The sequence below is a fragment of the Eptatretus burgeri genome, chromosome 14, assembly GCF_056783735.1.
Source record: "Eptatretus burgeri isolate ZD-2024b chromosome 14, Ebu_testis_v1, whole genome shotgun sequence".
Classification (NCBI taxonomy): Eukaryota; Metazoa; Chordata; class Myxini; order Myxiniformes; family Myxinidae; genus Eptatretus; species Eptatretus burgeri.
The window spans coordinates 64,063,012-64,078,458 of NC_140974.1; the positions used below are offsets into that span (position 1 = coordinate 64,063,012).

Consider the following 15,447-nt stretch of genomic DNA (forward strand, 5'->3'; position numbering starts at 1 on the left):
CGTTCTCATTTGCACACAACTAGGTCATGGTATGAACCTACCAACCAAGTTTCATCGAAACTAATTGTATTAACGGAGCACTGGACCGAACAGACATACATACAGACAAGCTGGTAGGTGATACGACTGCTCGCTCTGGATGGAAAGCTGGTCGACACGACTAGCCGATATTCATGTACATGCTATCAATCAACTTAGCACAATAAACATGATTATCACAGCCCTCTTAGTTTGCGCCCAGAAACCCGCCTTGTGAAATTTCAGGCATGTTTCCAAAGAGACTAACAAATGGCAGCCCTGGTAATTCCATTTATCTATTCGCTAAAGATTTTATTTTTTTATATGATGCTGTAAGACATTCTCCTTGGGCACAAAAAAACAGGTCCCTCGGAGGTCCAGTTTCGGAGGTATTAATTTTTTGTACAGTCCACAATAAGTGTACGATGTACGATAAAGTATTTTAGCTGTTGCTGAGCAACAGAGGTGTGCATAGCAACCATTCATTTTTGTGTACATGGTAGCCACATTGTACACATTTCACCCACGTTTCATCAAAATCAGACTCTTTCTCTTAGAGATATTAGCAATTAACCGTTTCTGAAATGTTCGACATGTACTCGCCCAAAACCTATCTCCTCCTACAAATATTTTTTTGTTAGGGCTGCAAATTGGCATGGAGGAGCTAGATAGATTGCGCACAGAACTCTAAGCTTCGATTTTTCGATTTTTTTTTTAATTTTTTCGATTTTTTGACCACTTTAAAGGGCCGTTGCTATGCCGTTGCTAGGGCCCAGGATCCCATATTCGAAAGCACACGATTCCCAGAAATATTGGTCCGACCTACCAAATTTCATTGGAATCGATTGAGTGGTTTAGCCGCGAGGCTTGACCAAAGTTTCACGGACAGACCGACAGATGGAAATGTCCAGAATAAGGGTGCTCTAAGAGCAGCCAACAAGCATAGACAGACAGACAAACATATCCACAGAAATACTGATAATAATGGTAGAAAAAAAAAATCTCAAAATTTTTTTTTCTCAACTAGATCGACTAATATACATATATACACACACACACATGTGCAGCCTGGCAAAGTGAAAGGTTAAACAGATATCATAGAGTCTGTCAAAACAGGTTTCTGGAACATTGAGTCCAGTTCACAATGTTCAATGTCTTTAGAATGACATTTTATAACAATACTGAGTGCAAACTTAAAGAACTACTTGGAATGGCAAAAAGTCCAACTTCCAATTGACAGAAAATGTTAGAATAGTCAAGACTGTTGTTAGGACACCAAGAGACCCTACATAATATTAAATGGGTGTATTCATGTATTGTTATCAATTGAATGCTTGAAGGTGTTGATGAGCCTGTTTTGGTAAATGGAGTCACAGCCCTTTTGTAAACATTTAGGAAAGGCTGTGCTAAATCCTTCCTTCATTGCATGTGACTGACCTATCATGTGAGCATGGCTCGGGGATGGGAAGCATGGCCAAAATCGAAATCAAAACATCTTGATCTTTATCTCTGCCCTCTCACCTCTCAATCCAGCCCCTGGCCCTCCAGATTACACACATTCTTTCCAGCAACACTTTCCACATTACCAAGTCGAACTCTCACCTCCATTCTTGCCTGTTGAAGTATCTCCCTGAATTCGTTGTTCCCAACAGGATTTCATGTCTTCTACCCTCAACCACCTCATAGTTTTTCCCATTTGCACGACTGAGCTTTATTACACCCACTGAGACCCTGTTCTCACCCTTCTCCTTCAATTTCTCTCCTTGAGCTGTGGAGCATCCATTTGTTGTCTCACTGTTTTCCTTTTGCCTCATTCTTCCCATAGTTCTACTCTTCCATGAGACTCGATACCCATATGAAAAAAAAATACATAGATACATATATAAATACACAGTACTTTTTTTTTTAAATCTTAAACGAAGAAACAGTACATCCAATCAAAAACAGTAAACGAGATCTATTCTGCTAATTTAAGTAATAAGCAAGAGCAGACTGGAGTTTCAGGTGACATTTCACCTGCTTCTCAGTGATCTTCCTCAGGCCAATAGACCCTGAGTCTCAGCACGTATCCACTTTTTATTCCCGAGGCAACCATTCCTGGTCACGTGCCAGTGTGAGGTCAATTGAGAAGTGTTTTTATTTTGCCGAACCATAAGTAACAAATGGTTTCGTAGTTAGGGTGGCTGTCTTGGGATCTTAGGGTCCTGAGTTTGAGCCCTGTTGCCACTGAATTAACACCAGGTGGGGGTGACTCAGCCTGTCATCCTTGCGAGATCGACGAAATGAGTACCGGTGTACTGGTGTCGAGGCACAGCATCAGCGGCACAACCACGCCCCAACAAAATGATAGCTACCCAGCAGCCAAGCTGCCATACACAAGAAGAAGAAGCAGCAGCAAATGCCAATCATATCATCAATGATCTGCTCTGCTCTGTTTTTTTTTTTTTTTTTTACTTACTCGTGATCTGGAATTTTATGTATGGGGTGACGAGGTGTGTGTGTGTGTGTGTGTGTGTGTGTGTGTGTGTGTGTGTGTGTGTGTGTGTGTGTGTGTGTGTGTGTGTGTGTGTGTGTGTGTGTGTGTGTGTGTGTGTGTGTGTTTCCAGGGCATGAACATGGCTGGGTTCATGTCCGGGTCGGCCGGTAGGACATCGTGACGTGTGGGTTGCATGATTGGTGGGTTTTCCATTTGGTGTTGTAGATATGTGGGCATGGTTATTTGGGATCGAGAGTTAGTTTTTTTGCTCATCTCATCTAGCTGTTAGCCATTCATATCAAGGTGTGTATTGTGTCGGTATGTCCACGGTCTCCCCAATAAGACCACCCTCTCAACTCTTTATGTGCCATGCCTCCAGTATCAATCTGCGGCGTTTGTTGGATGTCGTGTCTTGGACACGGGTCCCATCTAAGTCAAATTTGTGGCCAGATTGCAGGCAATGACATGCTATGGCTGACTATGTCACCTTTCCAAGCCTAGTTGTTCCATCATGTTCATCGAGCCCTTATTTCAAATGCCTTTCAGTTTCCCCAATGTAGAATCGGTCACAGTCTCTGCATGATGAATGGTAAACTACTCCTGATTTATCAACAGTTGATATCCTGTCCTTTAGTTTTGAAAAGACATTACGGATGTTGTCTATTTATTATGTCATTTGGAAACAGGTACACATATTTATTATGTGCGAGCAAAGACACCCAGCGTTGCCAGGCATTTTTGCATCGTGTATGTTTGGAGAAGTTAGCTAAGGTGGTCACCTTTTTTTCTCCAAACTCTTCTTTAACCCTTGAGAGTTATGTCATGAGTTGAACAGTAAAATTATCTTGAAATCGATGCATAGGTTGTGTTTGTACTATTTTCTGCTTTTGAATAATTAGCGATTAGCGTATTTGAGAGGTCACAATACTCCTTCACCCATCTTACTGATCGTTGGAATGTCCTAATCAAGTTATATTTCACATGTAATACCATATTTGATGAGTGAAGCTCACCATCACACCAATTATATCGATAATTTAAATCCGAAAAAAATTTGGTTTTTTTTTGGAAAGCGTTGTATATATATGGATCTACCCTCGGGTCACCCGGGTCACCCGATATTGTCACCCGGGTCGTCCGTCCGGCTGTCCGTCCGTCCGTCCGTCCATCCGGCTGGCTGGGCGTCAACATTTATTACCCCCCACCGCGTGGCAGAAGGGGGATATTGTTGTCACCCGAGTCGTCCGTCCGTCCAGCTGGGCGTCAACATTTATTTCAACGGCGGGGGATTCCCCATCTCTGATTATCCCCCGCCGCATGGCGGAAGGGGGATATTGTTGTCACCCGGGTCGTCCGTCTGTCCGGCTGTCCGTCCGTCCGTCTGGCTGGGCGTCAACATTTATTTCAATGGCGGGGGATTCCCCATCTCTGATGGGTATATTTTATATTTAGTACCATGTGTTGAGGGCTGGCAGGATGGCCGAGAATTACACACACACACCTCGAAGCCGTCTTGCCTGGGTTTGAATCCTGTCCCAGCTATAAACTGTCATACCAGAGTTTCACAGGAAGGGTATTAATCAGCGTGCGTGCCGTCCCTCGAATGGACATTGAATTGGGCATCTCATCTATCAGCATTACTGCATTAGCATATATAATGTCATGCTTATCTGCTCTTCCAACGTGAGTCTGTGTCATTGATGTATTTTTGTGGATTTGGTAACCTTTTGCACACAGACAGACAGCAGTCCCCATAGTTCAGTTATTTCGATAAGTATGTGTACAGTTAGAATCCATTCCCAATGTCTAATGAGAATTTTGTGTGTGTGCTGTGAGTTATTTTAGTCAGGTTTTATACATCTACTACAACAACAACAACAACAACAACAACAACGGCACCGTCCCTCACTCAACCTGGTCGCCATTGCTCACGTGTTTTTGGCTGAAGGCGTGGGCGGAGCCTCCATCGCTTCAGATCGAGGCTCCGCCCCGAGGAAGGGCATGTAACGTTTCCTCCAGCCAATGAGTGAAGGGCGAGCATCGCACGCGTGCCCTAGCCAATGGGAAGCCAGCGTGCCGAAAGCTACTACGGAGCCTCTTCGGGGGGCGGGCCTCCGAGACGCCTCGACACCCCCCCCCCCCCCGAGACGCCTCGTCCAACCAGGAGACTGACCACCTCAGGGGCGGCCCCGCCCAGCCAGATGGGATGTTCGCCCCTTGTCCAATCGGGAGGAGAGTCCCTCAGAGCGGTTCCCTTGACCCGCGGGGGAGGGGAAGGATAAGAGTGGGTGGCGAGCCGAAGAAGGAGAAAGAGAAAAAGCCTCGTCTTGCCTGCTGGCGTTCTCGTCTACCCGTGGGTGCTCGTCTCGTCTGGTCCGTTCCCGTGCTGGCTGGCGTCCGTTGCGTCATTCCTGGTCCCTGGTGCTTGGTGCTGCGTTGTTTGCGGTGGGTTCGAGCCCCACCACCGGACAAGCTCGACCAGACCGCACGAGATGGACAGGTGCAAGAATAGGCCCCTGCCCTCAGCTCGCCTTTCCCTCCCTAGCTGAAGGACCAAAATAAAGGCTGTGGCCACCATTTATTTGGGAGAGCATGTGCGTGTGTGTGTGGCGCCAGTCTGTTAAGTAGAACTGTTAAGTGCTTCTCGCTCACTGTACATTGCCTGCATTTCTTTTATTCGGATAACTCTGCTCTTTGTGTGCTCCCCTCCCCCATTATTGTTTATAAATAAACCGCCATGTTCAATGTTCCAGCTCGTTTTCTGTGGTTTCTCCCATTGATCCAGTACGGTGCCTATTGAGAATTAGTGAGGTCGTCGGTGCCGTAAATCGTTCATTTGGTCCGGCGCAGCTTTGGTAACTTCCGCTCGGTTACGCCGGATCCGAGTCGGTAACAGCGACTCGGTTCGGACAAAGTCGGCCGAGGGTGTGGTTTCCCCGGTAGCAAGACTGCGTGGTTATTTAGGTATACTGGCGAGCGAGACAATTAACCCTACGCCATGCGGTCGAAATATTGGTGTCCACGGTCCGCCAAAGTACCCGAGACCTTTGGAGTTATCAAAGGGTTACGACCTTCCATTCCGGTGTTCGGTGGGAGACGGCCTAACTGCTCCATCTAGCAGTCGTCCTCGCCACTGAACCCCCGACCACAACAGTATTATAGGCCTACCTTTACTTGTACAACATGACAGTCATTCTCCACGAAAACACCAACAACCACATCACAGACCAACCCAGACTTCAACTAGTTGTAGGCATCCAACGTTTTCCATGCCTTCTCGTCGTTCAGGGTGTAAACACAAGATAATTCACGAAATCTATATCAAAAAAATGGTTGCAAAGTTTGCCTCGCTTCTGAACTTTGCTGTTCAGGTATCCCCCACTTAAGGAAGGTTCACATAGCTTCAAAAAGTGAAGGTTCACCACAACAAATGGATTAATTGAGGGCTATTCAACATTAATTAATTCTTAATTCGCCACAAGGATGCTCCTGCCGATTAACTTTTCAATAGGGAGATTAACTCTTCAGAAGGCAAGGGTTAAAAAAATGTACGTTGTCCGTTGTCCACTGAATTAACACCAGGGGGTTGACTCAGCCTGTCATCCTTCCGATGTTGGCGAAATAAGCACCAGTATACTGGTAATAGGGGCACTGCATCAGCGGCATAGCCGTGCCCTTAACCAATGACGCAACCAGCAGCCAAAAAGGCAGCACAAGATGGGAACCAGTCAAAAAGAAGTTCAAAAGTCAACCATCGGACGGAAAAGTGATGTTCAGCGATGAAAAGTGAAACCAGGCCAAATTTTGAAACACCAAGAGGGGCGCACAACGGAAAACAGTGTCTGTTGGGAAATTCTCCAGAACCAGTTAAAACCAGCTATTCGATGGAAACGCGAAGGATTACTCTTAAAAGGTGTTGCATTGTTGCATGACAATGCCCGTCCACACACTGCCACCAAAACTGTGGAAACCCTCCGGCAATTGAACTTTGAAGTGTTGGAGCATCCTCCAATCAGTCCTGACCTGGCCCCTTTGGACTTTCACCAATTTGGTCCACTCAGACGCTTTAAGAGGCTGCCACTTTGCCAGTGACCAGCAAGTGAAAGAAGTGGTGCATGTGTGGCTCGTCGCTCAGCCAAAAACATTTCTTTCTAAGGGCATACAGAAGCTTGTGAACCGATGGACTAATTAACCCTACACCTCGACACCCCCCCCCCCCCGAGACGCTTCGTCCAACCAGGAGACTGACCACCTCAGGGGCGGCCCCACCCAGCCAGATGGGATGTTCGCCTGTTGAAAAGGAGGGGGACCATGTGGAAAAATGATGCTCTTATACATGCTCAATTGTAGGTTTTTTTGTATACCTTGTCGAGGCTCATGTGAGAGCTAACACACAACACACAGCAAGGGAGGGCATGAGACAAGAGGGGTTGGGAGTGGGAAGGACAAAACAGTGGGGAACAGAGACATTAGGAGATCTGTGGAAGGGAGAGGGATGGGATGGGGAACATGGGGAATACAAGATGGACATTACAGGGACTTTTAGGAAGGAAAGCAGGGAATTTGAAGGAGGTGGGCTTGGGTGGATTAATGGAGGGAGAAAAGATTGAGGATTTGGATGGGGGATGATAAGAGGTGGTGGTGAACAACTGTTTTGAAGGCCTGGAGGGAAGAATGGGAATGAATAGAGTGAGGGAGTTTATTCTAAAGGCAGGAAAAAAAAGAGGAATGAAAGAGTGAAGGTGAGCAGTGATTCGTGATTTTGGTAGTTTTATCAGTAGGGGGTTGTTGGCGGACCTTGAGCGCCCTGCGGAAATGTGGGGACAAATCACAGAGATAGCAGGGGGGGGTGAGACTGGAGAGGAGATGGTAGAAGACAGAAAGACCACCGACCTGCCTGCGGTGAGAGAGTGAGAGGCCCAAAAACTCAACCTCATCACGGGAGACACCAATGATCCGAAATGCCTTGGTTTCCACAGCTTGAAGCTGAGAAAGGTGGGAGGCAGGAGCACCAGCCCAGGGGAGAGCAGTACTCCATCAGGCTGCGGAAAAAAGCTTTGTAAGTGGTCAGGAGCTCAGGTGGGCCGAGGAAGGACTTTGCACGACGGAGGATTCCCAGTCGGCGACTGGTTTTGGAGGCGAGGTTTGAAATGTGTCTTTCCCAGGAAAGGTCATGGCAGATAGTGAGACCCAGAAGCTTGAAAGAAAGGACTTCTTCCAGTGGATTGTTGAGAAAGTGGATGGCGGGGTTTTCTAAACAGTCCTTTCGAAGAGACATAGTGAGAGTGCGAGATTTGTCCGGATTGAAAGACATGTTCCACGTGTTGGACCAGTTTGTGATTTTATCCACATCTGTAGTGGGCGAAGAAGCTGCTGCTTGCCGGTCTGAGGGATGATCGATGGTACGGCAGAGGGTGGAGTCACATCAGCAAAGAGATATAGAGGATTTTCCAGAGAGTCGGAGAGATCATTGATGAAATAGTTATATTATTTAAGTAAAAATTATATTGTGGATACATTTTGACTCGCCCTCGTACAATGTTTTGACAAGCGTTGACCCTGATTATTTTGCCATGAAAGCACATAATGCGCAATAACTCAACCGATGGTGAATGTGGGTGTTTTATTTATTTTTCAGCTATTGTGGAGCCAGGCTCGACCTTGGAAGGATTGAGGTGCCCGAGTGCCGCTCCGATTGATAGATAAGATAGATGCTGCATACACTGAAATCAACACATAGACTCTTCACCATAAAAAAAACCGAAAATGTAGAATTGAAAACGTAATTGTTGATGGACTGTTTGAGCGTTCATCCGATTGCAAGTTTCCACGTGACGTAATTTCCTCATGCAATAATTGTTCAGCACATGCAACTCATGCAACTCTTAGCTTTTTAGAGGTGACATGAGGAATTCTGAGCAAACGCGAAACAGTTTTTCCACATACTGGTATCTCGGAAAGACTAATCGGGAAAAACGTATATTACAAAAAAACACACCGATTACGTTCTTTAGCAATCCATTACAATGCCACATCTGTCATAAAATGAGAGGAATCAAATCATTGGACACCTTCAAGCAAGGTCTTCCTTTAGCCACGTTGCAACACTCAAATGTGAGGGGAGGAACAGTTTTGACCTCAGAAGACATTATCAAGCTATTGGATCAACAAGGGATCTGCTAAGAAGTTGACGTCCCAGGAAAACGACTCTCGCTCAGGACCGATACATTCACAAGACTCATGTACGAGTACACAATCGGTTTCAAACTGACTGGAGTACAGCAAACGTACTCTCTGCACCTCAATGTAGTGATTGCTGCTAGAGGTGGACATACCTGGTATTGAGGTTGTTACTTCCACATTGGATCCCTATTGTGAAAACATTCACCACAACGCAGCATTACATGATTCGGTCACATTGAAATGGACATTTAATTATCCAGCACGTACAGTATTTCTGTCAGAGGTTGCACCTCATCTGTGTCCATTGATGTCACACATATAAATTGCATCAACAACAATTACACATTCAGTTATTTTTATGGCAGAGAGTATGAGAGGGTTGGGTTAGGAAGGGTTAAAGGGATAATAAAGATCATGGGTCGGGATGGGGATAACACGAGGTAGCGGTGCACTGCCTGCTCGAAGCCCTGGAGGGAAGAGCAAGACAGAGCAGCCTCTGGGAGGCAATTCTTAATTGGTTAATTATTTTAACAGATACCAAATAAACCTTGTACAACCTTAGCCGAATCCAAAACAGCTAATTACCATTGCGTAGTAATTGCTGTTCACCATGATAGGGCTTCGACTCCGGAGGTAAACGTACTCCTCCCACCAATCACTGACCTGTAAAGGGAGACAACGATGGAAGAAATACATGTGAGGAAAGTTCAAGAAGAGTAACAGAATGCAAGAAATTTACTTAAAACAATAGGGAAAAGGGGGATGATGAGAAAATGGAAAGGCGCGGGGGGGGGGGGAGGAGGAGGTAAGTAAAAGGACACTGATGGAGGGAAATGAGGAAGAGACATGACAAGGAAGAATGAGATGAAAAGATATTGAAAACAACACGAGGGAACATCAGAATTAACTCAGATGGAATGACGCTGTGGAGGTACATACGTAGTTGGGAGCCCACCAGGCTTTGAGCTGTACATAGCGCTGAAGTTTTCGGCCTTCCCCCTTTTCAAAGTCTCGTGCCAAGCATTCTCTTTGCTCCATCTCCTCTGGCTCCAACAGGGGATTCACTGACTCAAGATACTACAGAGAAAAAGAGCAAAGCGTTGAAATCTACTCTGGCCACAGTCCTGAACCACCATGAGGAGAGCATCATCTATCTTAATGAATATTTCACTTTCAGGTGTAGAATGGGATCAAGTAAAAGAGTCCTATACCTTTCAACCAAAAAAAGGAATAAAACCTATTACCTATCCACATTGCTCAATACCAAAAAAGGTGTACGATATAGAAAGAAAGGAAAAAAAGTGGAGGAAGAAAAAGGCAGAATGAAAAATGAGGAGAGGAACCATCAGAATATTGATGAAAGAGGATGAGGAATAGGGGAGGAAAAAAAAGAAGAGAAAAAGAAAATATGAACAGAAATAAAAAGCAATAAAGCAAATAACTCATAATGAAGATGAAAAGTAGAGAAGATGCAAGGGTTGATAAAAGGATGAAAAAATGTCCAAGACATCACAAAGTACTGTACAAGGTAAAGACCATTTGGACAAACATATTTATACTCTTCCACATGAGTATTTGCCTCCCACCTACAACAGGTAGTGAGTGCTACTATATTTAAACCTAAACCCAAACAGTTAATTTGATCAGGGTATGGCATACAATGGCTTACTTTTATCCAAAGATAGCCTGGTATCTTCAACCGAAATTCAGGTCAGGTGGAACAGCTGCATTTAAGTCATCAGCTGAAGCACAGCATGCTCCAAGATGCGGCATCCCACCCCCCTTTCCCTCACAATATCCCCCCGTTTTTATCAAAAAGCATGGGGATAACAAGGAACCAACTAGACAACTTAATTACAAGCACAATACCAATTGGAATGAAATGAGATCGAAAGCAAGCAAGCAAGCAGTACCCTGGTTAAAGTATCGTGGAGAGTCGGTGGAGGGAGACGGGGCAGAGATGACTGGAAGCTGAAAAGCTTCGGGTTCCGGCCAGAAAATAGACGGACCATCATCTGAAATGCAACACGTGCACACTTTCCTCATCCCATGAGCCTTTGTTTTTTTCCAAATACGCGAACAACATGTTCTGATAGGTCTCAAGGATCCCGATTTTCATGGAAACTAGGAGACCAAACCTTGTACTGCTTTAAGGCTTCCAGAATCTCCTTAGCTACAGAAAGTTACTTCCTCAGGCCTCCCCCCACCCCCATTCCCCAAGTACCATCCACATGCGTGTGCTTAATGGCGTGGTGCCATGAGGTGCAAATATCCATCCATGGTAGGAAAGCAAACCACGAAGGGTGTAGCGCATCGACAACACCATTGCTCCCCAGATTCCTGTAGCAAAGAGGAGCCCACCAGCCACATCTCGCTGGCTGCGAGAAAGCAGAGATCTGCAGGCAGAATAAGAAATAGGCAAGAGAGAAGATATGAGAGAGGAAAACAAAGCACAAAAGTTGCAACAAACAGTCCATTTTAAACTCCTGGAAACTGATGAACAATGGTTTTTATCCTGTGATGAAAAGTAATCTGGATCTCATGGCCTGTACAGACACATACAGACTCTCATCACCTTTTTGTAACCAACTACCTCCCATTTCACCCTCTCCACTATTCAATATTTCCTGAAGAGCCTGCTTTAAGCAGTTAACAGCTGAAACATCTTGATACATTACCCCACGGGTAGCGCCTGACTGATTCGAGGAATGAACCCCAGCGAAGGATCCAGCCGAAGATGCAAGGATCCCAGGGTCCCAAGGGTGACAACCAGCCAGCTGGAGGGGTGCATTGGATAAAGTCCTCGCTTAAGACCATTCTAGGTAAAGGGAAGATAAGATTGACAGGGAGGAGTAGGAGGAGTCAATATGGACAGAGAGGCCAGGTGTAGACATACACAATCGGGTAATTACAGGGTGGTGCACAGGTAACATTGCACTTTCCTTTGAGCTATGTAATCCGGGTTTGATTCTTGGCCTGTCTATAAACTGTCAGATTGATGCTTCGCAGGCAGGGAGTTGCATAACAAAGTATGCTGTCCTTCTGATGGATGTTAAGTCGGGTCACCTATTTGCTAGCATTACTTGATAGACATGAAAGATGCCATAGCATCTGTCATGAAGAGTAGGTGAGTTAATGCCCCTCCATGAACAAATTACAACCCCCTACCCCACCCCTAAACCACCATGATTAGGCTGTGGGACCATCAAAGTAGAGGAAGAGGTAGATGGAGATGAAGATGAAAAGGAGATGGAGCGATAGAGTGATGTTGTGGTCACCTTGAGGCGGGTCAGATGCCTTTGCCATGCTCTGAGACCAGACAGCCAAATCTGCCTTAGAACCTCCTGACTAAGCTGGAGATCAATGCCCTCTGGTGTGACCGTGAATTGAAATCCCACGGCTTGATGTGCTTCTGCCATGGCTGTCAAAGATTACAGAACACAAACATGGAGAAACAGATGAAAACTTATAACAATTGAGGATGGTGCAAATGATCAAAGACTTTCAAAAAGGACACAATTATACCTCCTTCTGTTCTGTTCTTGCGTATGACAGCTTGGCTGCCGGGTAGCTATCATTTATTGGAAGCACAGCTGTGCAGCTGATGGTGTGCCCCTCTACCAGTGCACTGGTACTCATTTTGCAGACCACAGGATGACAGGCTGAGTCAACCCCACCTGGTGTTAATTCAACAGAAAACGGGGCTCGAACTCTAAGATCCCTAAGACCCTAAGATCCCAAGCCAGCCACCCGAGCCGCTAAGGCAACACCAGGCTTTATACCTCCTTGAAGCCATCTGCTAGCACATACTCCGAACTCAACTCATTATTTATTCATCAACCCCACAAACAACAACAACAAAAAAAGTCTATCTTTCATTTACCCATCGTTAAATCAATCAATGATTTATTAAACCCTCTTTAAATGAATCACCCTTCCACTTACTCCTCGAAACATCAATATTCATTCAACCCACATCAAATAACTTTCATTAATCCCGTTTACAATTAATCAATCTTTCAGTTACCTCTTCAAACCAATTTATTTTATTTTGTATACCTTGTTGAGGCTCGTATGAGAGCTAACACACAACGCACAGCAAGGGGAGCATGAGACAAGAGGGGCGGGAGTGGGAAGGACAAAACCGTGGGGAACAGAGACATGAGGAGATCTGTGGAAGGGAGAGGGCTGGGGCGAGGAACATGGGGAATAAAAGATGGACATTACAGGGACTTTCAGGAAGGAAAGCAGGGAATTTGAAGGAGGTGGGCTTGGGTGGATTAATGGAGGGAGAAAAGATTGAGGATTTGGATGGGGGATGATAAGAGGTGGTGGTGAACAACTGTTTTGAAGGCCTGGAGGGAAGAATGGGAATGAATAGAGTGAGGGAGTTTATTCTAAAGGCAGGAAAAAAAAGAGGAATGAAAGAGTGAAGGTGAGCAGTGATTCGTGATTTTGGTAGTTTTATCAGTAGGGGGTTGTTGGCGGACCTTGAGCGCCCTGCGGAAATGTGGGGACAAATAACAGAGAGAGCAGGGGGGGTGAGACTGGAGAGGAGATGGTAGAAGACAGAAAGACCACCGACCTGCCTGCGGTGAGAGAGTGAGAGGCCCAAAAACTCAACCTCATCACGGGAGATACCAATGATCCGAAATGCCTTGGTTTCCACATCGTGAAGCCGAGAAAGGTGGGAGCAGGAGCACCAGCCCAGAGAGGAGAGCAGTGCTCCATCAGGCTGCGGACGAAAGCTTTGTAAGTGGTCAGGAGCTCAGGTGGGCAGGGGAAGGACTTTGCACGACGGAGGATTCTCAGTCGGCGACTGGCTTTGGAGGCGAGGTTTGAAATGTGGCTTTCCCAGGAAAGGTCATGGCAGATAGTGAGACCCAGAAGCTTGAAAGAAAGGACTTCTTCCAGAGGATTGTTGAGAAAGTGGATTGGGGGGGGGGGGGTTTCTAAACGGTCCTTTCGGAGAGACAGTGAGAGTGTGAGAGTTGTCCGGATTGAAAGACATGTTCCACGTGTTGGACCAGTTTGTGATTTTACCCAGATCTGCAGTGAGCGAAGAAGCTGCTGCTTGCCAATCTGAGGGATGACAGATGGTACGGCAGAGGGTGGAGTCATCAGGGAAGAGATAAAGAGGATTTTCCAGAGGGTTGGAGAGATCATTGATGAAAACCAGAAAAAGAACAGGGCCCAGAACGCTACCTTGAGGAACTCCAGCCTGGACAGGAAGAGGGGATGAAAGAACTCCATTTAGGGCCACACGTTTCATTCATTCTAATTCCAATAAAGCTATCTTCCATTCACTCCTCTCACAATCAATCACTCTTTAATTCACCCCTGTTCAGATCAATCCATCTTTCAATCACCCCTCTTCTAACCAATTAATTTTTCATTCACTCCTCTTCCAAACAATCAACATTTCATTCACCTCTCCCCCAAATCCTTCCTCAAATAAATTTCTTTCAATTTCCCATTCACTCTCTTCAAATGCAACATTCATTTCATTTACCCCTCTTTGAATGCATCATTCATTCCATTCACTCTCTTCAAATGCATTATTCATTCCATTCACTCTCTTCGAATGAATCATTCATTCATTCACTCTCTTCGAATGAATCATTCATTCATTCTCTTCGAATGAATCATTCATTCCATTCACCCCTCTTCCAAGTCATCCTTTATTCCATTCAGATTTAACGTACACGAACAATACACCTTACACACCTTCCCCACGTAGTATGTTATTTACACCGCCAGCGTTTTGTATCACGACATGAATAAGTGTGTTTGAAATAATGTAAATCATTCTCATTTGCATTATCAATCCACAACGTCGTCATACCTGAGAGGATGCGTTACCACAATCGTGAATAAAAAAAATTTTTTTTAAAAGGAAGACGATGTCGGTCTGAGAATTCACGTCTCTTGTCAGGCTTACGTGTTCCTTTCACCGTCTATCGCTATGCCCCTTCCATTGCGGATTTAACGAACGTCTGTCTCTCTTAAACTCCAACTGTAAATGTCGTTGTGTCCCGTTTCCCTTTCCCACACGACCTCTGCAGCTTCTTCTTCCTCACGATTAACCTTTCCCCTACATTCCAAAATCAACGACCACGCCCTCGTCACGCCCGTCTCCACGCGGCGCCATTACGTCACGCCCGTCTCCACGCGGCGCCATTACGTCACGCCCGTCTCGACGCGGCGCCATTACGTCACGCGTCTCCACGCGGCGCCATGACGTCACGCCCGTCTCCACGCGGCGCCATTACGTCACGCCCGTCTCCACGCGGCGCCATGACGTCACGCTCAATCGTCTGTCTGTGGCAGCGTGAGGTTTTGTCGTTATAAGTGTGTTATAAAGCTTGTGACCGCTATGTTTCCCGAGTCTCTCTATCGTTAATAACGGGGTTTTCGTGTCCATTCCGCTGCGGACGTCAGAGATCCCTCGATGCGATTCGAAGTCAGCCTTTGAGTTTGATTGATTAATTAACAATCCAAGGAATTCTCGTAAACAGCCCGACAACAACAGCCGATGATTTAGGACCTTCAATAATATAAAACCTGTTGGTTTGTTTCATCGTTAGATATCGCTTTTCTAGACCTCCCGTAGGCCATCTCCCTCACAGCGATCCTCTTATTACAAAACACAATAACCTTTGTCTCTGATCGCTTCCTCTGCCAAGCATCCATTCCCTTTTGTGTAAGTTGAGTGCTGCATTTGTCACGTGATCTGTAACTCATTTATCTCGACTTCCAAAATAGGATGT

At 45.7% G+C, this 15,447-nt stretch overlaps 1 protein-coding gene across 2 annotated transcripts in view; it reads right to left on the bottom strand.

The window, feature by feature from the left end:
- Nucleotides 1-14,784, bottom strand: part of LOC147013418 (carnitine O-palmitoyltransferase 1, liver isoform-like) — a 63,065-nt gene extending 48,281 nt beyond the window's left edge. Inside the window, exons 1-7 of one of the 2 annotated variants that reach the window (XM_085855225.1) lie at nucleotides 14,523-14,784; nucleotides 11,956-12,098; nucleotides 11,356-11,495; nucleotides 10,902-11,073; nucleotides 10,591-10,692; nucleotides 9,617-9,754; nucleotides 9,263-9,340 (exon numbers count right to left, since the gene is read on the bottom strand). In XM_085855225.1, coding sequence (XP_085711351.1) covers nucleotides 9,263-9,340; nucleotides 9,617-9,754; nucleotides 10,591-10,692; nucleotides 10,902-11,073; nucleotides 11,356-11,495; nucleotides 11,956-12,096 — 771 coding nt within the window. In that variant the 5' untranslated portion in view covers nucleotides 12,097-12,098; nucleotides 14,523-14,784. The remainder of the gene's footprint in view (nucleotides 1-9,262; nucleotides 9,341-9,616; nucleotides 9,755-10,590; nucleotides 10,693-10,901; nucleotides 11,074-11,355; nucleotides 11,496-11,955; nucleotides 12,099-14,522) is intronic. The other variant, XM_085855226.1, reaches the window with a different exon arrangement.
- Between the last annotated feature and the right edge of the window lie 663 nt (nucleotides 14,785-15,447).